Source organism: Pleuronectes platessa, chromosome 10 (assembly GCF_947347685.1).
Source record: "Pleuronectes platessa chromosome 10, fPlePla1.1, whole genome shotgun sequence".
NCBI lineage: Eukaryota > Metazoa > Chordata > Actinopteri > Pleuronectiformes > Pleuronectidae > Pleuronectes > Pleuronectes platessa.
The window spans coordinates 5,422,157-5,449,812 of NC_070635.1; the positions used below are offsets into that span (position 1 = coordinate 5,422,157).

The 27,656-nt window shown below is 40.3% G+C and overlaps 2 protein-coding genes across 2 annotated transcripts; both read left to right on the forward strand.

The window, feature by feature from the left end:
- The first annotated feature begins 509 nt into the window (after nucleotides 1-509).
- Nucleotides 510-27,597, forward strand: LOC128449212 (sialoadhesin-like). The gene is made up of 19 exons (XM_053432274.1): nucleotides 510-719; nucleotides 1,498-1,587; nucleotides 1,685-2,059; nucleotides 2,576-2,857; nucleotides 3,524-3,811; nucleotides 4,481-4,768; nucleotides 5,266-5,618; nucleotides 15,456-15,492; nucleotides 19,237-19,344; nucleotides 19,616-20,023; nucleotides 20,580-20,893; nucleotides 23,495-23,747; nucleotides 23,966-24,047; nucleotides 24,139-24,202; nucleotides 24,420-24,559; nucleotides 24,781-24,829; nucleotides 26,013-26,107; nucleotides 26,193-26,262; nucleotides 26,380-27,597. The coding sequence occupies exons 2-19, from the start codon at nucleotides 1,539-1,541 to the stop codon at nucleotides 26,596-26,598; spliced, it is 3,474 nt and encodes a 1,157-aa protein (XP_053288249.1). The 5' UTR covers nucleotides 510-719; nucleotides 1,498-1,538; the 3' UTR covers nucleotides 26,599-27,597.
- LOC128450178 (sialic acid-binding Ig-like lectin 14) lies at nucleotides 18,895-21,461 on the forward strand. The gene is made up of 3 exons (XM_053433695.1): nucleotides 18,895-19,344; nucleotides 19,616-20,023; nucleotides 20,580-21,461. The coding sequence occupies exons 1-3, from the start codon at nucleotides 19,284-19,286 to the stop codon at nucleotides 20,906-20,908; spliced, it is 798 nt and encodes a 265-aa protein (XP_053289670.1). The 5' UTR covers nucleotides 18,895-19,283; the 3' UTR covers nucleotides 20,909-21,461.
- Nucleotides 27,598-27,656: the final 59 nt, after the last annotated feature.

Below are 27,656 nucleotides of genomic sequence, written 5' to 3' on the forward strand. Positions count from 1 at the left end.
CACAAAACGCATTGCATCATTATATGGACATAATCTTGCGATGCATTTCTATTAACTGTCAGGGGAGGTTACCAAAGGGGAAGTGAAGCGGCGGCTGGCGGCGGCAGAACAGGACTTGGCCACGGTGTCATCAAAGCTGGTGGAGATGGCCATGCCCAGACACGCCCGTTATGCCAGCCGCTCCTTCACCGCCATGCTGCAAGCTCTGAACGGCGCCATTGATTAAATGGCGGCCGATGCCGAGAAGATCGTGGCTGCAACTCTCGGGGAGTGAAATGCTTTTCTCTGTGTGCGATGTTTCCTGTTTACGTGTTGTTCACCTGCACTTTTATGTTTATTCAACTCTTCACAAACCCTTTTGATACGTTTTCACATTGTTAGATGAAGTTTTAAATAGAGACACTGTAAATACTATGTGAGCAGGAATTCTCCAAATAAATATGTAGTACTGAAAACTGCTCGGTGCCAAATTCACTACAAACAAAAACAAAAAGAGGAAGTGGGAGGAAATGCATCTGCGTGCAGATACTGTGAGAAGCTGCAAACACCATCACTGTAATCATCACACCTACAAGAAGCTGTTTACTGGCTTGCATGACAGGGGATGATAATCATTTCTTTGCATCCCCTTTCAAAGTGTGAAAACTTCCTTTTTCTGTAAAGTCTCATTCTCGGAGTGAGGCTGTGTGTGACAGACTGATACAAGTGGGTCCTCTGAGGTAAGAACAAGCTTCTATGGTGATTTATCTCCTCATGATGTTAATCTACGAGAGTAAAATATAGTGTTTCAGAAGTTTTATTTACAGTAAATAAAACAAGATTTTTTCCATAGTAAAATTTGAATCCAGACCACTTAAAATGTTATTGATAATAATAATAACAATAATAATAATTTAAAACCCTTTTTCTTCCATTCAGTTGAAATAGGGTTACGGTTAGGGTTAGGGTTAGGGTTAGTAGTTCCCTGAAGACTGAGTTGAACCTAAAGAACCAGATATGACTTTTTGAACAGTATATTTCAGACTAAAGGTTCAACAATTCAAATCTAATAAAGATACAGTTATGTTTCCAGTCAACATATTTTAAATGTGTTCTGTGGTTTCTTTGAATTAAAGTGATTTGAACAAGTAGCTAATGTTAAATGAAGTAAAATATAAAACACAAAACAAACAATATTTTAGTTATTAAAAAGAAACTGAACTCTGAGATTAACAAAAACATGTGGCCCAAATATTCCCTTTTAAAATAATTACATTTAAATTCTTTTAATAAAATGCAAATTCTGCATAGAGGTGAGGGGACTTTTGTGTTTTAAAACCACAAGTTCACAACCATCTTGAAATGAGGAACAAAACATGACAACTTTAAGGGTCAGTAAAATAAATGGAAAGAGGAAGAAGTAAATTCTGAGACAAGCTGAAAAATAACTTTTATCACACATTTTACTGTAAAAAGAAAAAGTTCTATGATCTTATGAAGTTTGTATCCACTTTTCAGTTTTTATTATTTTCAGAAATCCAGTTGTAGTCCCACATGAGATGGAGGCTCAGACAGTCAAGTGGTTGGTTCTTCTGGCCCTAATAAAACGTAAGGATTTTATTTATCCACTTTTAAAATAATGTTTTTTTTCAAACATTTGCATTAAAGATTAACCGATTATCTCCACTTGTGTTTTCACCGACAGATGTTTCTACAAGTCCCTTTAAAGTAGAACCTGGTGGGCTGCTGGCTACTGAGGGATCCTGTGTTGAAATTAAATGCCAAGTCACAGAAGATGTTGATGATCATGATGCAAACTGGTTTTGGATGAAAGACTATACATCCACTGTCATTTACAGCACAAACACCGTGACACGTCCGGTCAGTCCTGACTTTGCAAACAGAGTGAATTACATCGGTTCTCCATCTTCAAGTTGGCAGAATGCTAACTCTGCCGGGGCGAAGCCACAGTGCAGTATTTTGATCTGTGACCTGAGAAGAAGTGACAGCGGAAAGTATTCTTTGACATTCGTAGGGAGGGACAGATGGTTATCTGAAGAAGTGACCCTAAACGTTGAAGGTATGTATAATAAAAATCTGAATATTATAATACATTTCCGAATATACATAACATTACATTTAGTGGATAAATGTGTCCTTCATGCCTCGAGCAATGAAATGTATTAATTAATCAAATGTACATGAAAATGAACATTTGAACATACAAAAGTGATAAAAACTATAGAATCCATCTTTGAGATCATTTTAGTTGATGAGTATTTTGACTCTTTAGTTTGCTCCATGTCCCATTCACTGAGATTCAGAAGGTGAGATTTATACTGCAGTCAGGCACCAGGTGGCGATCTAGACACTTTGACTTCACTTTTCGTCGATGGTTTGAACTATTCTAGATCAGTTATGACTCTAGAGCAGTTTGGCTTTAGCTTGACTCCACATACTTTCCCAGTCAAGTCGGCTTCACCTTTAAAAATCAACCCTTCTATTAAAATAATGTTTTCTTAGTGACACCTCCGCAATATGACTTTAGCTGTTGTGTAGACGCATCATCACATTTCTCTTGCTTTCATATTCACAGTAAACCGATGCCCGCTCACTTTTGAGGGACCAGCTGCTGTGGTGGAGTCCGACGTGGTCACACTCACATGCTCCACTTCAAGTTCATGTCCTTCAAACCCTCACATTCAAGATGTGACTCAAATCGACCAGACACAGGTCACAGGCTATCATCAGGATAAGGAGAGAACCACCACCTTCAGCTTTACAGCCAGCAGGCAGGATGATGGGAGAGAGTTTTCATGCCAAACACAGGACAACACGGACAAATATTTGATCCGGAATATTACAGTCACTGTTAAATGTAAGTTGATGAATTCATTTTATTGATGTTCTGTTTTTTAGGTAATACACCCTGCTGTTATGATTATTATTCTAAGAAGGCTGCTGGTTCGAATCCCAACTTTGCTGTGATCTTTCTGTTAAGTTTGTATGTTCTCCCAGTCTACATGAGTTCTCTCCCAGTACTCCAGCTTCGCACCACAGTCCAAAGACATGCAGATTAGGATGAAGTTCATTGGAAACTCTAAATTGTGTGAATGGATGTTTGTCTCTGGATGTCGGCCCTGTGATACGCTGGTGACCTCTCAGAGCCAGAGTCAGCTGGGGATTGGCTCCATCCTCCCACAACCCTCAAATGTCCACCAGTATCACCAGGCTACTCTGTATGAATCCACATCAACTTGTGGCGTGTCTGTGATTTTCAGTTAGTTTACCTCTTTCACATTTGTGTATTGATTTAATAAATGAACTAATATCTTCTGCATAGTATTCACAATGTTACATTCTTAGTGGAGCGTCATTCACATAGCAAGTGTCTTGGTCCAGATTTGTCCTGGGCCACGAGAAGACCAGAAGTGATGGATCATTGAAAATTAATCCTGCAACGTCTCAAACATCATTTATTTGAAGAAAAACTATAAAATCATAATGCACCTTCTTTAAAGAAGATTCTGCTTCCTCTCTACAGACCCCCCCACTGAACCTAAACTGTCTATGAGCTCTGAGGTCACAGAAGGTCAGACCATCACCATCAACTGCACTGTTGAAAGTTTCCCACAGTCAACTCTCACCTTGATGAAGACCTACCCAAATCCTCAGGCGTTAATAATCACTGAAGAAAATCTGTATTCACGACCCATCAACTCTCTCTACCACACGTTTACTGTGACTTCATCCGACGCTGGATGGTACTTCTGCCGTGCCAGGAACACTGAGGGCTCAAAGGACAGCAAGCAGCAGGAGTTTGTGGTGAAATGTGAGTGTTTCAGCTGCGGCTTTTTTTTTCAACCAAACAGATCAAACCAAATCTTCCTTTAGAAAATCTGTTTATGCAAAAGTAGCTTTTCTCATGTATTTTTCTATCAACTATTACTTCTGACAGTTGAAACAATAGCACCTGAGAAATGAATGACCTAAACTAAATGTGTGTATTTGATTAAGTTCTGTAGAGTTTGGAAAATATGAATAAACTACCAGACCCTATATAAAGTAATTTAATCTGAAAATTATCAATAAAAATGATCCAGTAATGTTACGTGGTGTCACTCTGCTACTTAATGAATACTCCCGATAAACTTCTGTGCTGCTTATTTAAATTATGAATTCAGGGCCTATACTTGTAATGGAGTATTTTGTACTGCGATTTTTCGACTTTCTTCTACTATTCAACATGACTTAAGTGTCCTGTTGTCATAACTTGATTTATTTAAATAGCTCTTCTAAAAACAACGTTACAAAGTGCTTCCGATATAACATATATAGTAACAACACATCAAAATATGAAGATACATTTAATAACAATTAAAAATGTCTCAGATTCACCTGGTCTTGATGTGAAGGAAAATGTGTCGTTGACACTGAGGGAAGAAAAACAATAAAATCATAATGTGCCTTCTTTAAAGAAGATTCTGCTTCCTCTCTACAGACCCGCCCACTGAACCTAAACTGTCTATGAGTTCTGAGGTCACAGAAGGTCAGACCATCACCATCAGCTGCACTGTTGAAAGTTTCCCAAAGTCAACTCTCACCTTGATGAAGATCAACACAAATCCCCAGTCTATAAAAAGCACTGAAAATAATATTTATTCACAAACCAGCAACTCCCTCTACCACGAGTTTGAAGTGACTTCAGCCGATGCTGGCTGGTACTTCTGCCGTGCCAAGAACACTGAGGGCTCAAAGGACAGCGAGCAGAAGGAGTTGGTTGTGAAATGTGAGTGTTTCAGCTGCGGCTTTTTGTTTTAAACAAACAAATCAGACAAAATCTTCCATAAAAATTTTTTTCAATGCAGCAGAAAAATCTTCTCATGTATTTTTCAGTGATTAGGTTTTTTCATTAATTTTTACTTCTGATAGTTGAAACAACAGCACCTCAGGAATTTATAACCGTAAGTACTTAAATCTCAGGGCTCTTGTTTCAAAAGCTTTGTCCCCAACTTTGTCTTCATGTATTGATTTAATTTAAATTCTGATCTCAAATCTTCTGCATAGTATTCACAATATTACATTCTTAGTGGACCGTCACTCACATAGCAAGTGTCTTGGTCCAGATTTGTCCTGGGCCACGAGAAGACCAGAAGTGATGGATCATTTCCTGAAGTGGCCCACATCCGTGTGCTATCTGGGTTGTGAATTAACCTGAAAGAATCTTCTGCTTCAGATTCACCTGTTGTTGAGATAAAGGTCATTTCACTTGGGTCCTTTTTCCAGATAAGCCGAGGAAGCCGAGCATTTCTGTCAGTGGCTCTTCTGATAACCAAGTGAAAGTTGGTGGTTCTCTCATGTTAACCTGTGTCACCGATGCCAAACCTGCTCCGAGGACTTACTCCTGGTCCCGCAGCAAAAATCAACAAACTGACTCTTGGTGGAAGAACACAAACAGACGAGAGCTGAGTTTAACAATACAAAGAGCAGATGAAGCTTGTTACAGCTGCAGCGCCTCAAACCTCATTGGTAGAGGGGATAAGAGTCAACCAGTGTGCATACAAGTACTGTGTAAGTACTATGATGTTTCCAGTGACTTTCACGTGAATTCAAATTCTTTGGTCATCTGCTTCCAGCTTGTGTGTGAAATGTCAGCCTCTGCTCTCGTTTAAATAACTGTAATAAGGGGGCGTGACTGGTTAGCCACTAGGTGAACATGATGCAGTTATGGTGCATTTTTGAAGCACGGGAAAATCTGCTGACGAGGAGTTTAGGAGCTTCATGAGAGGAGCTCCCTTTGCCATTGATTGTTGGATTTTTTATCTCTGCAGAACCTTTACATTTTCAAAAAAGCTATGTAATACAGACCAGAGGGAAGAAAAACAATAAAATCATAATGTGCCTTCTTTAGATATGATTCTGCTTCCTCTCTACAGACCCGCCCACTGAACCTAAACTGTCTATGAGTTCTGATGTCACAGAAGGTCAGACCATCACCGCCAGCTGCACTGTTGAAAGTTTCCCACAGTCAACTCTCACCTTGATGAGGATCAACACAAATAATCAGGCTGAAATAATCACTGAAAATAATCTTAATTCACGACCCATCAACTCTCTCTACCACACGTTTACTGTGACTTCATCCGACTCTGGCTGGTACTTCTGCCGTGCCCAGAACACTGAGGGCTCAAAGGACAGCAAGCAGAAGGAGTTGGTGGTGAAATGTGAGTGTTTCAGCTGCGCCTTTTTTTTTCAACCAAACAGATCAAACCAAATCTTCCTTTAACAAATCTATCTATGCAAAAGTAGCTTTTCTCATGTATTTTTCTATCAACTATTACGTCTGACAGTTGAAACAATAGCACCTGAGAAATGAATGACCTAAACTAAATGTGTCTGTTTGATTAAGTTCTGTAGAGCTTGGACAATATGAATAAACTACCAGACCCTATATAAAGTAATTGAATCTATAAATTATCAATAATTATGATCCAGTAATGTTACGTGGTGCCATTCTGCCACTTAATGAATACTCCTGATAAACTACTGTGCTGCTTATTCAAATTATGAAATCAGGGCCTATACTTGTAATGGAGTATTTTGTACTGCGATATTTCTACTTTCTTCTACTTTTTCAACATGATTAAAGTGTCCTGTTGTCATAACTTGATTTATTTAAATAGCACTTCTCAAAACAACGTTACAAAGTGCTTCCGATATAACATATATAGTAACAACACATCAAAATATGAAGATACATTTAATAACAATTAAAAATGTCTCAGATTCACCTGGTCTTGATGTGAAGGAAAATGTGTTGTTTACACTGAGGGAAGAAAAACAATAAAATCATAATGTGCCTTCTTTAAAGAAGATTCTGCTTCCTCTCTACAGACCCGCCCACTGAACCTACACTGTCTATGAGGTCTGAGGTCACAGAAGGTTGGACCTACAGAGTCACCTGCACTGTTGAAAGTTTCCCACAGTCAACTCTCACCTTGATGAAGATCAACACAAATCCTCAGTCTTTAAAAAACACTGAAAATAGTATTTATTCACAAACCAGCAACTCTCTCTACCACGAGTTTAAAGTGACTTCAGCCGACGCTGGCTGGTACTTCTGCCGTGCCCAGAACACTGAGGGCTCAAAGGACAGCAAGCAGAAGAAGTTGGTGGTGAAATGTGAGTGTTTCAGCTTCTGCTTTATGTTTTAAGCAAACAAATCAGACAAAATCTTCCATAAAAAAATTGTCCATGCAGAAGAAAAATCTTCTCATGTATTTTTTCAGTGATCCATTTTTTTTCATTAATTTTTACTTCTGATAGTTGAAACAACAGCACCTCAGGAATTTATAACCGAAAGTACTTAAATCTCAGGGCTCTTGTTTCAAAAGCTTTGTCCACAAACTTTGTCCTCATGTATAGATTTAGTTTGAATTCTGAACTAAAATCTTCTGCATAGTATTCACAATATTACATTCTTAGTGGACCTTCACTCACATAGCAAGTGTCTTGGTCCAGATTTGTCCTGGGCCAGGAGAAGACCAGAAGTGATAGATCATTTCCTGAAGTGGCCCACATCCGTGTGCTATCTGGGTTGTGAATTAACCTGAAAGAATCTTCTGTTTCAGATTCACCTGTTGTTGAGATAAAGGTCATTTCACTTGGGTCCTTTTTCCAGATAAGCCGAGGAAGACGAGCATTTCTGTCAGTGGCTCTTCTGATAACCAAGTGAAAGTTGGTGGTTCTCTCACGTTAACCTGTGACACCGATGCCAATCCTGCCCCGACGACTTACTCCTGGTCCCGCAGCAAAAATCAACAAACTGACTCTTGGTGGAAGAACACAAACAGACGAGAGCTGAGTTTAACAATACAAAGAGCAGATGAAGCTTGTTACAGCTGCAGCTCCTCAAACCTCATTGGTAGAGGGGATAGGAGTCAACCAGTGTGCATACAAGTACTGTGTAAGTACTATGATGTTTCCAGTGTTTTTTAACATGAATATAAATAGTTCATATATATATTATATAAATGGTCATCTGCTTCCAGCTTGTGTGTGAAATACACCGCTTTGCTTTAAATTACTTTCATTAGGGGGTGTTTCCGATTAGCCAGTAGTTGAGCATGATGCAGAGGAACTCCCTTTACCACTGATTGTTGGATTTTTTGATCAGGATAACTTTTACATTTACAAAAAACCTATGTAACACAGAATAGAGGAAAGAATGATAGTTTATTGTTTTCATTGGTTTGCATGTTATTGTGCTCCCTTATTTGAATTAGTCCACTATCTACAAACTTACCTTCAATTCCAGCCTGATGAAATAAAAAACAAATATTATGCAGGATCATTCTTTATTATAAAGACAATTGGACAGTGGTTAAATCTGACAGTTCTCTGTTTTCTATATCTTTAGTTACTGCAGACAGTCCCAACAATGTGACAGTTCAAGCCAATCCTGGTTTTGATGTGAAGGAAAATGTGTTGTTGACACTGAGCTGTTCTGCTGAGTCCAACCCACCAGTGAGCTCTGTCACCTGGAGGAAGACGACTGATGGGAGAGAGGAAATCATCCAACAGACTCAGACTCGGACCTTCAGGGTGAATTCAGCCAGTCCCTCTGACAGTGGACTGTACAGCTGTGAAGCCACCAATGACATTGGAAGTGGAAAGTCACAGCCAGCTGAGGTTAAAGTCAGATGTGAGTAGAATGATGCACTTGTGATGTTGAATGGATAAACAAGGAGGATATATTCTACATTACTGTGTATAAAGTAAATACTGATCAGACGTGATGGTTCTAAAAAGAAGAAAACATTGTTCCACAATGTGATTTAATTCAAAATAAAGTTTAGCAAAACTGATCAAAAATATTGTATTTAAAAAAGGAACAGAAACCTAAAATCAGTGGCTTTAGTTTGTTTCAAAGAGAAATTGCTGAGAATAAAATTGAAAGTTTCACCAGGTGAATCTAAAAACAGTTTTATCCTTCCATTTAAAAATTCACATTCTTCTCAGTCTGGTTTTAAAGAGCAGTAATAATGTCACTTCATTTGTTGTGTTATTCATGTTTGATCTTTGATGATGTTCAGAAAATGACGTTGTCTTTTCTCCTGAATTTCCCGGCTAGTTTCTCCAAAACACACACACATCACGGAGTCGGCAGAGAAGCAGGAGCTTGACGGGAGGAGCTCCGTGATGCTGAGCTGCTTCAGTCACATATTTCCCCTAGTCCAACACTACTCATGGTACAGGAAGAGTCAGGGAGAGGAAAAGGACGAACTTGTGTCCAAGCATCAAAACCACACAGTGTACTCAAACCAGTCAGGAGTCTACTACTGCATCGCACAAAATGAAGTAGATCAAAGTTTGTCTGATCCCGTCCGTCTGTTTGAATGTGAGTGAATTTCAAGACCTTATAACTTAGTGTTTTATTGTTCAGGAGATATGTGGGAGGTTTATATAAGATCATGATTTCTGGTTGTCTGTCCATATGTATTGTTTTTGTGAACCTGACATCTCCAGAAGGTCTTGAGGGAATTTGTTTAAACTTAGTGAAAATGTTCAGTTTACTGTGTCCTCACAAAGCTGTGAACTCACAAAACATATTTTTTACCTTGTAAAAGCAATACCCACGCAATGCCTTGAGGGAATCATTTCACATTTGGCACAAACAGAGTTGTATGATTTTCACAGGTTTGCATTTTATTGTGCTCCCTTATATAGATTAGTGAACTACCTACAAATTAACCATGAATTCAACCCTGATGAAATAAAAAACATATATTATGCAGGTCATTATGAAGACCATTATATTGGACAATGGTTAAATCTGACAGTTCTCTGTTTTCTATATGTTTGGTTACTGCAGACAGTCCCAAACATGTGACAGTTCAAGCCAATCAAGGTCTTGAAGTGAAGGAAAATGTGTCGTTGACACTGAGCTGTTCTGCCGAGTCCAACCCACCAGTGAGCTCTGTCACCTGGAGGAAGACGACTGATGGGAGAGAGGAAATCATCCAACAGACTCACACTCAGACCTTCAGGGTGAATTCAGCCAGTCCCTCTGACAGTGGACTGTACAGCTGTGAAGCCACCAATGACATTGGAAGTGGAAAGTCACAGCCAGCTGAGGTTAAAGTCAGATGTGAGTAGAATGATGCACTTGTGATGGTGAATGGATAAACAAGGAGGATATATTCTACATTACTGTGTATAAAGTAAATACTGATCAGACGTGCTGGTTCCAAAAAGAACAAAACATTACTCCACAATCTCAAAAACATCACAGGGTTCTTTTAACTATGGTGTAAATTAATTAATTCATTAAACTTATCCAACATTTCTTTTAAGTGAAAACGTCTATTTCAACATTACTAAAGTGGCCTGTTGTCATAACTTGATTTATTTGAATAGCACTTCTCAAAACAACGTTACAAAGGGCTTCACGAAAAAAAAAAATTAAATACAGATCAATTTATAAATATATATTTAAAAACAAATAATAAAATCTGTAAGAAAAGAAAAAATAAAAGAATTAAAACTAAAACTACATAAAATCAGTGAATGAAGTAAGTTAAAAGTGTTATTTTTAGTTTTAAGCTAGTTTCAAGATTCAAGAGTTTTATTATCAAATGCACGGAGATAACAATCAAGCAGTCGCTGGCAATGAAATGCTTGAGTCACAGGCTCTCTTCTAACAATGCTCAAGAATTAAAAAAAAAACAAAAAACAAAATTTGAATAAAATAGTGTAAAATAGAATTTCAAAGAAGAAAGAAAGAACAGTAGTGCAATTTTGTGCAATAGTGCAAATATGCCACGGTGCTTATTTAGTGGAGTTATTGCAGTTCAGAGGAGCTTAAGAGTCTTATGGCCTGGGGGATGAAACTGTCTCTGAAGGCCGATTTATAGTCGGGTTTACGCACGCACGCATGCACGCAAGACACGCAAGAGCCCCTCGCGTCGCGTGCGTCCGCCAATTTTTCTAACTATACGACAAAGCGTCGCGAGCCTCACGCAGCCCGCAAGGCTTGTGATTGGTCTGCTTACTACAGAAAAAGGCTATAAGGAGCCGCAGTGGCGATGTAAATAAACAGTCGACGAAGAAGAAGACGTCTCTTCTTTGTGTGTTTTGTCTTCGAGAAAACACACTACTCCGCCTAGTGTTCTAGCGGTGAATTGCGTTGCAACACGCGCAACACGTTAGAGAAGCATAAACCAAAACGAGTCTGTCGATGCAACTGCGTGGCCTTCTGCGGTTGCAGTCGCAGGACTATAATTCGGCCTTGAGCCTGGTGGTGCGGGCCCGTATGCTGCGGTACCGTCAGCCAGACGGCAGCAGTCAAAATGTTTATGGCTGGGGTGAAAGGGTACTTTAATAATCCGGTTGCTCTTCTTCCTGCACCGCTGGGTGTAGAGGTCCTCTATGGATGGTAGCGCCGTCCTGGTGATGTGCTGGGCGGACTTCACCACCCTCTGTAGAGCCTTACGGTTCAGGGCGGTGCAGTTGCCATACCAGGCGGTGATGCAGCCAGTCAGGATGCTCTCTATTGTGCACCTGTAGAAGTTGCAGAGAATCCTGGAGTCCATGTGAAGCTTCCGCAGCCTGCGGAGGAAGAAGAGTCGCTGCCTGGCCGTCTTCCTGATGGAGTCTGTGTGATGGGTCCAGGTCAGGTCATCAGTGATGTGGACCCCGAGGAACCTGAAGCTTCTGACTCGCTCCACCATGGTCCCGTTGATGGAGAGGGGGGCGTGTTCTTCTCCTCGTCTCTTCCTGTAGCCCACGATCAGCTCCTTCGTTTTGCCGACATTGAGATGGAGGTTGTTGTCCTGGCACCAAGATGTCAGGGCTCTGACCTCCTCTCTCTAGGCCTTCTCATCGTCGCCGGTGATCAGGCCTATGACAGTGGTGTCATCAGCAAACTTGACGATGGTGTTGGAGCAGTGGGTGGCCACGCAGTCACGCGTGAACAGGGAGTACAGGAGAGGACTGAGCAAGCAGTTCTGGGGGGCACCGGTGTTGAGAGTCAGGGTGGAGGAGGTGGTGCTGCCGATCCGCACTACCTGTGGTCTGCCCGTCAGAAAGTTCAGTATCCACTCACGGAGGGCGATGTTGAGCCCGAGGTCTCTGAGCTTGGTGACGAGCATCAGGGGCACGATGGTGTTGAATACTGAACTGTAGTCGATGAACAGCATTCTCACATATGTCTCCCTCTGAGCAGTGACAGGTTGAAGATGTCTGTGAACACATCTGCCAGCTGATCTGCACACACCTTGAGAGCTCGGCCAGGGATCCCATCAGGTCCAGGTTCCTTGCGGGTGTGGATCTGGTTAAGGGATTTCCACACGTCTACCCTGGATATGAGGGGGGGCAGCGGTCCTCCTGGGCCTCTTCGATCTCCTCAGCCGGGGAGTTACTCTCAAAGCGTGCATAAAAAGTGTTCATATCCTCTGGGAGATATGCAGACACTACATCAGCACTGCTGGTCTTAGCTTTGTAGTCTGTGATGGTTCTCAGTCCGGCCCACATGTTCCTAGTATTGGAGCCCTTGTAATGGGACTCAACTTTGTCCCTGTAGAGTCTCTTAGCACTGCTAATAGCACTCCGGAGTGCGTACCTGGATTTCCTGTATTCCTCCAGATCCCCTGAGATGTAGGCAACAGTCCGTGCTTTGAGTTTAGCATGGACGTCACCATTAATCCAGGGCTTCTGGTTTGGAAATGTTCGTACAAAAATCCTGGGTACGACGTCATCGATGCATTTGCTGATGTAGCAGATGACCGCGTCTGTGTACGTGTTGATGTCATAATCCTGGAACACGCACCAGTCCGTCGTGCTGAAGCAGTCCTGAAGATCAGGCTGTTTCAGAGCCTCAGGGTTCTTGTTTCCAAAGCTCTTTTCCCAAACTTTGTCTTAGTACAAAGGATTTGTATATTATTTAACTACATTTCAAGTTGTTTATACTTCAAAATCTAATTCAGCAAATTCAACAAATCATTCAAAATAACGTTTAGCACACCTGATAAAAAAACATTGAAGTTGAAAAAGGAACAGTAACCTAAAATCTGTGGCTGTAGTTTGTTTCAAAGAGAAATTGCTTAGAAAAAAACTGAAAGTTTCACCAGGTGAATATAAAGCCAGTCTGTTTTATCCTCCCATTGAAAGTTTCACATTCTTCTCAGTCTGGTTTTAAAGAGCAGTAATAACGTCACTTCACTTGTTGTGTTATTCATGTTCGATCTTTGATGATGTTCAGAAAATGACGTTGTCTTTTCTCCTGAATTTCCCGGCTAGTTTCTCCAAAACACACACACATCACGGAGTCGGCAGAGAAGCAGGAGCTTGACGGGAGGAGCTCCGTGATGCTGAGCTGCTTCAGTCACAGCTTTCCCCCAGTCCAACACTACTCATGGTACAGGAAGAGTCAGGGAGAGGAAAAGGATGAACTTGTGTCCAAGCATCAAAACCACACAGTGTACTCAAACCAGTCAGGAGTCTACTACTGCGTCGCACAAAATGAAATAGATCATGCTTTGTCTGATCCCGTCCATCTGTTTGAACGTGAGTGAATTTCAAGACCTTATAACTGTGTGTTTTATTGCTCAGGAGACATGTGGGAGGTTTATATCAGATCATGTTTTCTGGTTGTTCGTCAATACGTCATATGTTTGTGAACGTGACATCTCCAGAAGGTCTTGAGTGAATATGTTTAAACTTTGTGAGAATGTTAAATTTACAGTGTAGTCACAAAGCTGTGAATTCACAAAGCATATTTTTGCCATGTAAAAGCAATATTCACCTAACACCTTGAGGGAGTGCTTTCACATTTGGCACAAACACACAATTAGACTCAAAGAGTAACTGATTTAATTTGGTAGCCAAAGGTCAAAGGTCAAGGTCACAAAACTGCCTTCAGAAAAAAATGTCAACTTTTGATGAGAACTCAAAGATGTGAAGTGATTAGATATCAGTGGTCAAAGGTCACAATGGCCTCATCAGACTCTTGGTTGATGGAGGTAAACAACTGCAGAACAGTATTTCTACTTCAGTCTGAAATAAATCTCTGCTCATTGAATAAAGTTGAAACTAATTCTACATGTTCACAACTCAGTGTCTATATGATGCTCTCTCTCTTCTAACCACAGGAGACTATCTGGAGAACGTGAGGTTCCTCGTTGTTGCTCTACTTCTCCTGATGATTATCAGTGTAATTGTCGTAAATTTAAGGTGAATGAATAAGAAGTGCATTTGATCAAGTTAAATAAATACATGTCAGAGATGGTCTGGCTTGTTTTACCACATCATGTCCCTCTATGTTTTCAGATACTGGAGGAAAAAATCTATTCAACAAGGAACAACAAACACCAAATCCCCTTCTGGTTTTTCGGTAATGACACATTTGTTTAATCAATTCTACTTCTTTTTTGAAAACATGAGGACAGAAATGATTCATCGTGTGTGTGTCTGTGGGGGGGGGGAGGGTTAACTGCCCCAGGTGAGTCCCAGGTTGAGGAAAAAATTCAAACAAGAAACAACAAGTTAAAACAACCATATATGGAGACTTTAGTAAAACTCGTGAAGATTTATATTAAAAAGAGTTTAATTCAAAGTGTGTGGTCATGGTGGCCTGTTGTCAGAACCTTGTCTTAGCACAATAGATTTTTTAATTATTTAACTACCAGTCGTTGAAACTTCTAAATCAGTTTCTATTTGATTATTTGTATTATGGAAATCGTAGAAAAAAGTGATTATGGAGAGTGTAGGTATAAAATTCAGGATATTTAAGCCTCTGCTTCATCACTTCTGACCTGTTACAGCTGTAAAACTACAAATTCTTCAAAATACTTTCAGCAAATTTCAATAATATTTAATCAAATATATTTTAATGGCGATATTACGAAGCCTCTGAAGTCCCACAATGAGTTATTTGTTTTTATTTTGAGAACACACGATGCAAGGATCGGAAACAAGACAAAAACATGTGCACATTAGATCTAAAAATTATGAATAAAATAATCTATCAGGATATCTTCAACCACTCATATTGACCATGTAGAGCTACTGCCTTCCATCTTGTATCATCAGTATTAATCTGGCTCTACAGGCAGATGTGTCTTTTACTGTTCAAGCTGTTGCTTTTCCCTCCTTGTTCTTCCATATCCTGCCCTCACTGTTTGCCCTGTCAGTAGCTGTCTATCAGTGCACTTATATCTCAGTATACTGGGGCCAGTAATTAAAAGACAACCTGTACAGCATCCATTTTAGAGCATGAATGAAGAGATTCAGTTGCTGCTTGATAATCATATGGTTAGAGGAAACAAAATTTCTGTGCAACAGACAAAACAATTAATCAAGGAAATGTCTGCAAGTCCTAAAATAATCAGATGTGAGTATTTTATGAAATTTATGATGCATCACATCCAGAAATTCTCACACTAATAATCTATAAACTACCTCCGCTCTCATCCTAGGAGGAACCAGAGAGCCTGCAGGACTATGATGACATTGGTAATGCAACTGCACGTGCACCAACATCTCCAAATCTATTGGACGACCACACCAGTGAAGGTGAAGTGGAGCTGAACTTTCCGCAGGTGAGATTCACAGCGACGCCCCGACGTCAGACGACCAACAGAGACTCCAGCAGCTCACACCAAGATGAGAGTTAATACTCTGATGTCAGGATTTGACCCGAGATGTTCTCGTCCTGCTTTTTACAGCTACCTCGGGCCTGAGGAAGTTTATATTCACAATAAGTCATCACAGAGAGTCTGAAGAGTTCATGTGTTAAACCGTGTTGCCATTAGGAATATTTTAAAACTAGTTAGCAAGAAGGCACAGACGTAACATTACTGAGCTAAAATATAATATATTAATATTTGAAAATGTTAATTAAAGGTTCTGGAGAAAATAGTGAACATAGCAAAATGTGAGGGATAAACGGTTAAAATCTTTATTTTGCAACTTAAAATGTAAATAATGTGAGTGTAAAATTATTGTATTAATAACTTTCTATATAATCTATATATATAAATGACATGCAGTTAGACAAGAAATGCTGAGAATCACTGCTGAATGTTTTTTTTGTGCTTTCCAGTGTTGTGAACTTAATCCAAACCCCCACACCTGAAATGTAAATATCCTGTAGCTCAAAATAAAATGAAATATGTTGGAACAAATGATGAACTTTAAAGTTTATTGACATTTTTGTTGGATTTGTGAACATGTCACAGCGTGAAAGAATTTCTGAAGAATTCATGAACAAAAAAAATGCATTGCGTCATTATATGGACATTATCCTTTGATGCATTTCTATTAACGGACCATGTTAACCTTAGATTCACTTGAGTTAATTGATAAGTAAAACAAAATCAAGTATATGACTATATCCTGATCTTAATCTGATTAATCTGATCTGAGACATTATGATATTATTAGATAGGTTATTACATTTTCACACAGGTTCATCAATGAGTTAGTATTTTAGTTGCCATGGAGCCAGGCCCGTAGCCGGAGGGCAGTATCCCCCGATCTAAATATGCACATTTTAAGATGTTTAGAGATCAGCTATTGGTTAACAGCAAACAACAAAACCAGTCAGTGAGAGAGAGAGAGAGAGAGAGAGAGAGAGAGAGAGAGAGAGAGAGAGAGAGAGAGAGAGAGAGAGAGAGAGAGAAAGAGAGGGAGAGAGAGAGAGATTTTTCACAAACACTTTATTTACATATTTTTCATTTTATAAACAGTTGCAATAAATAAACAAAAGTGCTAATGTATAAAAACTCGGTCTGTTAAAAAGTGTGGAAAGGACAGCTCATTGTTGGTGACGGTGCAGAGTATGTCGTTAAAACACCAAATTCCTTTAAAAGACTCAAGATCAGATACCATTGTGTAAAAACTGAACTCGAGTCGGAGTCTGGCCCGGAGGCTTACCACCCACACCGCCCCTGTTCCTGCCCGTCTCTGTTCTCTACCCTGTTCTTTCTACTGATGTAAATGGCCATCCCTCTCTTATCTGGCGTGGTTCCACTAGCTCTTGCCCAGTGTCCACGAGCAGTGTGTGGATTACTCTCCTCTGCCCGTTCTTTTTCTAAAGATTGAAGAAGTAGCTGGTTGGAGCATCCATTTCACTGATGTTCTGGAACCGAGACCTGACCAACGCGCCCTGTACTTTACTTTCTAGCAGGTCGGCTAAAGAATTTTTTTTTTCTTTGAGGCTTCAATGTACCCTTGATATTCCGGTGGACTCACTTAAATGCTCTGGTTCCACTATATCAGTCTTTAGATCTTTCATAGATCGGGTGGCGTCTGGTGTGACATTGAGGGTGTGCTGTTGACACAATAGGCGTATTTGTGTCTTGTCATGGTCCAACCACTGCCTAAGACTGTTAAACTCGCCCTTCCTCTGTCTAAAAACACCCCAGAAAAATGTAAAGACATCTTTAAAATTCTTATCGAATGTTAAAACAGAATTAAAATGCCAATAAGTGCTCTTCAGTAAAACAATCCTGACAAAAACATGAGATAAAAGCAGGGAATGATCACTAAAACCAGCAGGCATGATGGCACAGCTTTTAAAAATGTTAGAGTGACGTTTAAAACAATACATCCTGTCTAGCCTGGCTGAGGAGACCCTACTCTCTCTGATGTGGGATCAGTTGTACTGTCTGCAGTCTGGGTGCATCCTCCTCCACACGTCCTCCAGGCCGTGAGAGTGGACCAGCTGCTTTAAGGCGTGCTGAGAGGCTGGATGAGGCTCTGCGTGGTTGCGGTCTAAAATCTCATCTTCAGTGCAGTTAAAATCCTCACCCAAGAATAAAAAATCCTCAATTGCACAATCATTAATAACTTCACTTATTTTTAGTAAAAACGGCTTCCTCTCTGTACCGGTTGTTGGAGCATAGACGTTAATAAAAACAGCAGTAAAGTGGTCGAACTGAGCTTTGGCTAAAAGAAGCCTCCCCTGGATCACATGTTTGACCTCCAGCGAGTTTGGTTTAAAAGCCGTGGAGAAGAGGAAGCCCACTCCTCCACTCAGAGAAGTGTTGTGACCTAAAATGGCCTCCCATTCCCACTCACTCCTCCAGTCAGACTCATTATTAAAATCACTGTGCGTTTCTTGTAAAAACATCACATCAATTTTTTTCATTTTCATTGTTTCATAAATAAGAGTTATTTTCCTTTGATCTCTTGCACCGTTCACATTTAAAACCCCAACTTTAAAAACATCCATGTTGTTTAAAATGTCAGAAACAACAGTAAACAATACATGAATTAACACACACATTGCTGTCCTTTCCATCACTGCTCAGTTGTCTCTTTGCTTTGAGCACCAGTTTTTTTATTCTAAAAACTTAGAAAAAGGGTTAGGGTTAGGGTTATGGTTAGGGTTAGAAAAAGCGTAACGTTGCTGCTGTCAGACACACACTCACTTTCACTCACATCACTGTCCATTTGTACTTTACTAGTCTTTGCTTCATTTAAAACTGTCCTGGCTGACCTCCTGCGTTTGATTGTTTGTTTTGATTTTATTGCTTCTTCCTCATCTCCTCCTCCTCCACCTGTTCACTCCATGCCACCCTGCCCTCCCCTGCTTCTCCTCCTTTACTTCCACTGTCCCCTCCATCCTGCTAAATGCTCTTTTTTTCACCTGTCTTCTCCTCCACCTGTTTGCTACCTACACCAACCTCTTCTTCCCCTTTACCTCCCACCCCCCTTTCCTCTACCTCACCCAGAGCACCCTCACCCCACCCCCCCCCCCCCACCCCCCCTCCAAAACATTTCTCAGCAGTGTCTTCCTTAAACTGTTGAGTGTGATAATTGGGGAGGAGACAGACAAGCAACAAGAGCAGAAGTCACTGCAGAGCAGTAACAGAGAGAGAGTGAGACAGAAAGGTAAAATACAACCTTTAACCAATGCTTGACATATATAATGTTTTGAAATGAGAAGGTTTATGTAACAATCTTTGCCACATTCCTGGCTTTGCTGGTGAAGTGAGGGTGTGAGACTGTGCTGGAGAAAGAGTGAGGATGTAGTGTTAAATATAAACTATACAGTTAATGGTTCACAGTTGGACAGGGGTCGTGAAACATGGAAATGTTGAAACATTTACAAATATAAATCGATTCAGAGCTGCTGCTTGTTCTTGTAAAAGAGCGACTCAAGGAAAATCCGAACAGGCAGCATCCTTTATTAAGACGATGATTTCGATGGTAGACTGTCCTCTGGTTCCGTTACTGTATTTTCTGTGTCAGGTTCGTTGGAGGAAGAAGAAGAAGAGACGAACTTTCATCATATCAGGATGTTTGTTTTCATCTGGGCGACTCTGCTTTTCTCTCTGAGATTCAGCGATGCTGAGACAGGTATTCACTTTTTATTTAACTCATATGCCAACTTTAGAGTTATGAAGAAAATAGGTGGAAATGGTTTGCAATTAAAAACTGACAAGGTTTTCATTTGGGATTAAAATTTGAATATGATTTGAATATTTGAATTCCTCTGTGTAGGGTTTGCTGACATCATTTTGTATATTTAAAACTGTGTAAAACTGATAGCCTTTCTTTGTTTTTTGGTATATTTTAAAAGTTTAAATAATCTCTCTCCCTGTTTTTCTCTTAATGTTTGCATTAACAGGTTCTTCAGTGTGGGGGAAAACAAGTTGTCCGTTGACGGATTACTGTATCACTCTAGTTGAAGGAGAAATAACAGCGGAGGCCGGAATCTGTGTTGTGATACCATGCTCCTTCACTGTTCCTGAGGATATCAAAGTCTTACATATAGTTTGGTTTAAATGTGAATCGACTGAAGGGAACTGTGGTGATGGAGACATGATTTTCAACAGTAACACCTTCAGCGATCAGGTTCAGTCGGAGTTTAAAGGACGAGTGTCACTGCTGGAGTCTGATGTGAGCCAGAAAAACTGCAGCATCATCATCAATGACCTGAAGGAGTCGGACTCTGGAGAATATAAACACAGAGTTGAAGCTTTACCGGTGGCAGGTTCAGGAACATTCTCCCAAACAGCAACTGTCTCTGTTAAAGGTATGAACCAACCTGCTGTATGACATGTTTGGTGTATTTGGGCCATAGGCTGCAAATAAACATGAACGACACTTCTCCATTTCCTTCCGTTGTACAAAATACGTGTGATGCCACGTTGCACTTTTGGTATCAAAGTTTGCACAGTAGAGATGTTGTGATGTAGAGTGGTGTCAAAGTCCCGTCAGTACATGGGCTCAACCGATTGTAAGGCCAATTAAGATGAACTCCCTGAAATGACAGAAACAGTTCTTGTGAAAAGTTCATTTGAGGTGAAGTTTGAGTTTTTGATCCATGTCCCATTTACTATAATGGAGGTGGCAGGGTTAATGACCTGTACTGCAGCCAACCACCAGAGGGGGATCAAGGGAATTTGGCTTCACTTTAGTGGAGCTGTCATGTCGTCCATCTTTATTCACAGTCTATGGGTGGGACATAAAGTAATTTTGGCCGTTGTTTAGCTGATGCAGATTCCTATCGTTGCCCCATTTTTTAAAAAGTGAATGAAGGGAATGATGCGTTCTCATCTGACTCCATTCATGAACTGGTCTCCCATCAGGTCTGAGTCAGAGGCCCACAGTGATGATTCCACCTCTGACGGAAGGACAGCTGACCACACTGACCTGCACTGCTCCTGGTCTCTGCTCTGGATCTGAACCTACATTCACCTGGAGGTGGCGAGGAAGAGGAGAGAGCGACGCTGACCTCACAGGAAACATCACGGCCTTCAAAACTGAGAACGTGGCTGCGTTCGCTAAGAGAAGCAGCTCGACTCTGTCCTTCTCCCCTTCAGCTGAACATCACGGAACCAACATCACCTGCACGGTCCTCTTCCAAGCACACGTGAGCACAGAGGAGACGGCGACTCTGAGTGTGAGCTGTGAGTAGAACTACTTAATTTCTGAGGGGCTGAATTTTACAAGAGGAAACGTTGTGCTTTAACCAAATTATATGACTTTGCAACGTGTGTTTTTGTATCGTAGATGTGAAGAAAGTCAGAATAACCCAAATTGCATGTGTTAATGAAAGCAAGAGTCTGACTCTGAAGTGCACTGTTGACAGTTTCCTTCAAACGTTGATCACGTGGACTGAAGTTTTTGACCAAAGCATCAAAAATGGAACAGGAACAACTCTGCGGAAAAACACATTCAATGACTTGCTCTATTAAAAGAAGAAAGAGGAACTGCCACTCTCTCTATCTTTAATGTCACAGCAGGGCTCAGGGCTCTTGTATCAAAGCTTTGTCCCCCAACTTTTTCTTAGTACATTCAATCGTATGGGCTGGACTGATGAAGAGGAGTTTAGGAGCTTCAAGAGAGGAGCTCCCTTTACCACAGATTGTTGGATCTTTTGCTCTGCAGAACTTTTACATTTACAAGAAACCTATGTAACACAGACTAGAGGGAAGAACAACAATACAATGATAATGTGCCTTCTTTAAAGAAGATTCTGCTTCCTCTCTACAGACCCGCCCACTGAACCTATATTGTCTATGAGGTCTGAGGTCACAGAAGGTCTGACCATCACCGTCAGCTGCACTGTTGAAAGTTTCCCACAGTCAACTCTCACCTTGATGAGGATCGACACAAATAATCAGCCTTTAAAAATCACCGGAAATAATCTTTATTCACGACCCATCAACTCTCTCTCCCACAAGTTTACTGTGACTTCAGTCGACGCTGGCTGGTACTTCTGCCGTGCCCAGAACACTGAGGGCTCAAAGGACAGCGAGCAGCAGGAGTTGTTGGTGAAATGTGATTGGTTCAGCTGCGGCCTTTTTTTTTCAAACAAACAGATCAAACCAAATCTTCTTTCAGAAAATCTATCTATAAAAAAGAAGCTTTTCTTATGTATTTTTCAGATGTGAAGGTTCTGGAAATACAAGAGGCTGGAACACCATATTTGTCTTTGTGTATTTTAGGGACTTTCTGCAGAAAGGATCAACACAGGGTCACAAGGATCTCAGAGTGAAGATGGAGAAAAGTCAAATGCAAGGATCTTATATAGGAGAACAAGGATGTTTGCCTGAGCCAGTTCAGACTGGTTCTGTAGGCATAGTTTAAGACAGGTACTAAAGCACAGGAATAAATGATTTGAATACATTTCCATTGGGTTCTTTGGACAGTCAATAAGTAATGGAAAGGACAAACTGGTTTCAGGTCATAAACATTTCAGGTCTTAAACAGGTAGTCAAGAAGTTACTCTTCAACTATTAAATAGGTTTCAACCACACTAACTCATTTTCCAATACACATGCAATGTATTGTTTTCAAAGGTTTGCATGTTATTGTTCTCCATTGTGTAAATTAGTCCACTACCTACAAATCTAAGATGACATCAACCACTGATGAAATAAAAAAAACAATATTAAGCATGGACATTGTATATTATAAAGACCATTATATTGGACAGTGGTTAAATCTGACAGTTCTCTGTTTTCTATATCTTTGGTTACTGCAGACAGTCCCAAACATGTGACAGTTCAAGCCAATCCTGGTCTTGATGTGAATGAAAATGTGTCGTTGACACTGAGCTGTTCTGCTGAGTCCAACCCACCAGTGAGCTCTGTCACCTGGAGGAAGACGACTGATGGGAGAGAGGAAATCATCCAACAGACTCAGACTCAGACCTTCAGGGTGAATTCAGCCAGTCCCTCTGACAGTGGACTGTAGCTGTGAAGCCACCAATGACATTGGAAGTGGAAAGTCACAGCCAGCTGAGGTTAAAGTCAGATGTGAGTAGAATGATGCACTTGTGATGGTGAATGGATAAACAAGGAGGATATATTCTACATTACTGAGTATAAAGTAAATACTGATCAGACGTGCTGGTTCCAAAAACAAGAAAACATTACTCCACAAAGTCAAAAACATGACAGGGTGCTTTTAACTATGGTGTTAATTAATTAAGTCATTAAACTTATCAAACATTTCTTTGAACGGAAAACGTCTATTTCAACATTACTACAGTGGCTGTTGTCATAACTTGATATATTTAAATAGCACTTCTCAAAACAACGTAAAAATGTGATTCCCAAATTACAAAAAAAGAATAAAACTAGAAATATGTCAAATTATAGAGCGAAGTAAGATAAAAGTATTTATTTTAGTTTTAAGCTAGTCAGGGTGTTTCAGAGCCTCAGGGTTCTTATTTCTAAAACTCTGTTCCCCAACTTTGTCTTCGTACAAAAGCTTTGTTTATTATTTAATGACATTTCAAGTTGTTTATACTTCAACATCTATTTCAGATAGACTTTTTGAACAAATCATTTAAAATAACGTTTAGCAAACCTGCTAAAAAATAAGTTAAAAAAGTAATCTCCCATTTAAAGTTTCCCATTCTTCTCAGTCTGGTTTTAAAGAGCAGCAATACTGTCACTTCATTTGTTATGTTATTCATTTTTGATCTTTGATGATGTTCAGAAAATGACGTTGTCTTTTCTCCTGAATTTCCCGGCTAGTTTCTCCAAAACACACACACATCACGGAGTCGGCAGAGAAGCAGGAGCTTGACGGGAGGAGCTCCGTGATGCTGAGCTGCTTCAGTCACAGCTTTCCCCCAGTCCAACTCTACTCATGGTACAGGAAGAGTCAGGGAGAGGAAAAGGACGAACTTGTGTCAGAGCATCAAAACCACACAGTGTACTCAAACCAGTCAGGAGTCTACTACTGCGTCGCACAAAATGAAGCAGATCAAAGTTTGTCTTATCCCGTCCATCTGTTTGAACGTGAGTGAATTTCAAGACCTTATGTGTTTTATTGCTCAGGAGACATGTGGGAGGTTTATATCAGATCATGTTTTCTAGTTGTCCGTCCGTACGTCCTACGTCCTACGTCCTTCGCACAAACACAATCCTGGATTAGAATCACGGAGTAACTGATTTGATTTCGGCAGCCAAAGGTCAAAGGTCAAAGGTCTTTATGATCCTCCCTCTTTTAACCACAGGAAACTCTCTGCACATCCTGAAGTTCATCGTTCCTGCTCTACTTGTCCTGATAATCATCATTTTAATCGTCGTAGTTTTAAGGTGAATGAATAAGAAGTGAATTTGATTAAATAAACACATTTCAGAGATGGTTCGACATGTGTAACCACATCATGTCCCTCTATGTTTTCAGACTCAGGAAGAAGAAATCTATTCAACAAGGAACAACAAACACCAATTCCCCTTCTGGATTTTTGGTAATGACACTTTTGTTTTAGCCATTCTACTTCTCTATTGAAAACCTCCGGACAGAAGTGACATATCCTGTGTGTGTGTGTGTGTGTGTGTGTGTGTGTGTGTGTGTGTGTTTGTGTGTGTGTGTGTGTGTGTGTGTGTGTGTGTGTGTGTGTGTGTGTGTGTGTGTGTGTGTGTGTGTGTGTGTGTGTGTGTGTGTGTGTGTGTACATAATTTAAGGGTTGGTGTAATGGTATCAGGAGGAGGAGTCTGACAAATGAGAATGTCTCTGTGGAGCCTTTCAGGAGCAGAGACGACCTCTTGTCAGAGCAGTTGAGGCGTCCAGATGCCCAACGACACCAGCCTCTTCCAGACAGCACGTAAGACCACACCCACTCAACACACTGTCCCCAGCCAGGACAAGGAACACTGTGTGGAACAGAGTCAGACATGGACTGCTGCTCATGCTGGAGTCAAAGCATCCATTTATTTTCGAGATCCTTTGACATAAATAGCACAATGAAAGTCTGCCCTGTTATTTATAAAAGTCTTTCACTCTGTATGCATATGTTTATTCTTAAAGACCTTTTATATTCCACAGGCCTCCAACCGACATCAACCTTGTTTACAGCCTTTTGAATCTGCCCCAGGTGAGTCCCGGGTTAAGACACCACTGTGAGATCAGAGCTCGTTCACATGAAGCAGCCGGTCAGGAACAACCAAGAGACAGTGTTCAAAAACCAAGTTGAAAAGAGAGTACGATGAAGCCTGTCCTGCTCTTGGGTTCACAGTCAATGTGGTAGGACATGAGGACAGACCAGTGTGTAGTTTATGTCTGAAATCTCTATGAGAACCAACAAATTAAGAAGACACTTAGAAACATTACAACTCAGTCACATGCATGTGTTCTTTTTGGTTGAGCTTTATCATCTTTGTAATAAAGTTATTATAATTGAATACATTTTTTCTCTATTATTGAAAAAGTACAGACTGATGGAGGGATGTAGAGATAAATGTCACCTAAAGTACATCAATTAAGTAGAATTTAAGCAAAGTTATGGCACTTTTATATTTTTAAAGGGACAAATGTCACAAAAAGTTGTTTGAAAAAAAAAAAATTTTGCACATCAGAAATTCCTGAAAGTAATGTGGATTTAATATTCATGTGTATTTTATGTAAATACACATGTTAAACTTGGCACATTTTTTTAGGGAGGGAGAACGGGTGGGTCATGACAGAACCACTGGATTAAGGAGAGTACAGGTATAAGATCCAGGATATTTAAGCCTCTGCTTCACCACTTCTGACCTGTTACGGCTATAAAACTAATAATTCTTCTAAATACTCTAAATTATGTCATAGTTTCAATAATATGTTATCAAATATGTTTTAATGGTGATATTATAAAACCTCTGAAGTCCCAGAATCTGTTATTTCTTTTGTTTTGAGAACACACAATGCAAGGATCTGAAACAAGACAACAACATGTGCACATTAGATACAAAATTAGGAATAAATAATCTATCAGGATATCTACAACCACTCAAATTGACCATGTAGAGCTGCTGCCTTCCATCTTCTATCATCAGTATTAATCTGGCTCTACAGGCAGATGTGTCTTTTACTGTTCAAGCAGTTGCTTTTTCCTCCTTGTTCTTCCATATCCTGCCCTCACTGTGTGTCCTGTCAGTAGCTGTCTATCAGTACACTTATATCTCAGTATACTGGGGCCAGTGATGAAAAGACAACCTGTACAGCATCCATTTTAGAGCATGAATGAGATTCAGTTGCTGCTGGATAATCAATGATGTTTTCTGTCTGCATCTGATCAGGCTGCCTCTGCACGAAACCCCACAAGACAGCAAGATGGAAACACTGAGGAGGATTCTGTCAACTACGCTCCTCTGAACTATAAGAATAAGCTAAAGTGAGAATTTAATCATTTGTTACAATACCAGAACAACAAATGTTTTATTGATCAGCAAACATCATGTTGATATTTGTTTTTCAAGGAAGAAGCAAAGAAAGGTGGAAGAAGACCCTGTGTATGCGAAGGTGTCCAAGCCAACACAAGTTAAAAAGGTCAGGAACCGTGACCTCTCATTTTGTTATATCAGTCTTTATGTTCTGCTATTAGTTGAATTCATTCCAGAAATTGTCACACAAAAAATCTATAAACTACTTTCCCTCTCATCCTAGAATGAACCAGAGAGCCTGAAGGACTATGATGATATTAGTGATGCAGCTGCACGTGCACCAACATCTCCAAATCTATTTGACGACCACACCAGTGAAGGTGAAGTGGAGCTGAACTTTCCACAGGTGAGATTCACAGCGACGCCCCGACGTCAGACGACCAACAGAGACTCCAGCAGCTCACACCAAGATGAGAGTCTTTACTCTAACGTCGGGATTTGACCCGAGATGTTCTCGTCCTGCTTTTTACAGCTACCTCGGGCCCGAGGAAGTTTATATTCACAATAAGTCATCACAGAGAGTCTGAAGAGTTCATGTGTTAAACCATGTTGCCAGTTGGAGTATTTTAAAACAAGTTAGCAAGAAGGCACAGAAGTTACATTACTGAGCTAAAATGGATAAATAATAAAAACTGTTCATTTAAGGTTTTGAGGAAAATAGTGAACTCAGCTAAATGTGAGGGATAAAAGGTTAAAATCCATTTTTTTGCAACTTAAAATGTGAATAATGTGAGTGTAAAATGATTGTATTAGTACCTTTTTATATAATCTATATTTATATAAATGAGATGCAGTTAGACAAGAAATGCTGAGAATCACTGCTGAATGTTTGTTTTGTGCTTTCCAGTGTTGTGAACTTAATCCAAACCCACACACCTGAAATGTAAATATCCTGTAGCTCAAAATAAAATAAAATATATTGGAACAAATCATGAACTTTAAAGTTTATTAACATTATTGTGGGATTTGTGAACATGTCACAGCACAAAAGTGGTTTCTGAAGAATGCATGTACACACAAAACGCATTGTATCATTATATGGACATAATCTTGTGATGCATTTCTATAAACGCTCAGGGGAGGTTACCAAAGGGGAAGTGAAGCGGCGGCTGGCGGCGGCAGAACAGGACTTGGCCACAGTGTCATCAAAGCTGGTGGAGATGGCCATGCCCAGACACGCCCGTTATGCCAGCTGCTCCTTCACCGCCATGCTGCAAGCTCTGAACAGCTCCATTGATGAAATGGCGGCTGATGCCGAGAAGATCGTGGCTGCAGCTCTCGGGGAGAGGGAGTGAAATCATTCGCTGCCTCATGGCGCCTCAGAGACTCACAAACTGAAGAGACTGAGGCCGGACTAAAGCTGGAAGCTGGTCACTTTGTGTGTGTTGAAGCTTATTTGTTTGTGCACGTGTGTGATGACAATAAAGATGTGGAAAAGTGATCATTTCGTCTCTGGCTGTGTGTTGGAGAGCCCCGTGGCAAGCACCACTGCCACAGATA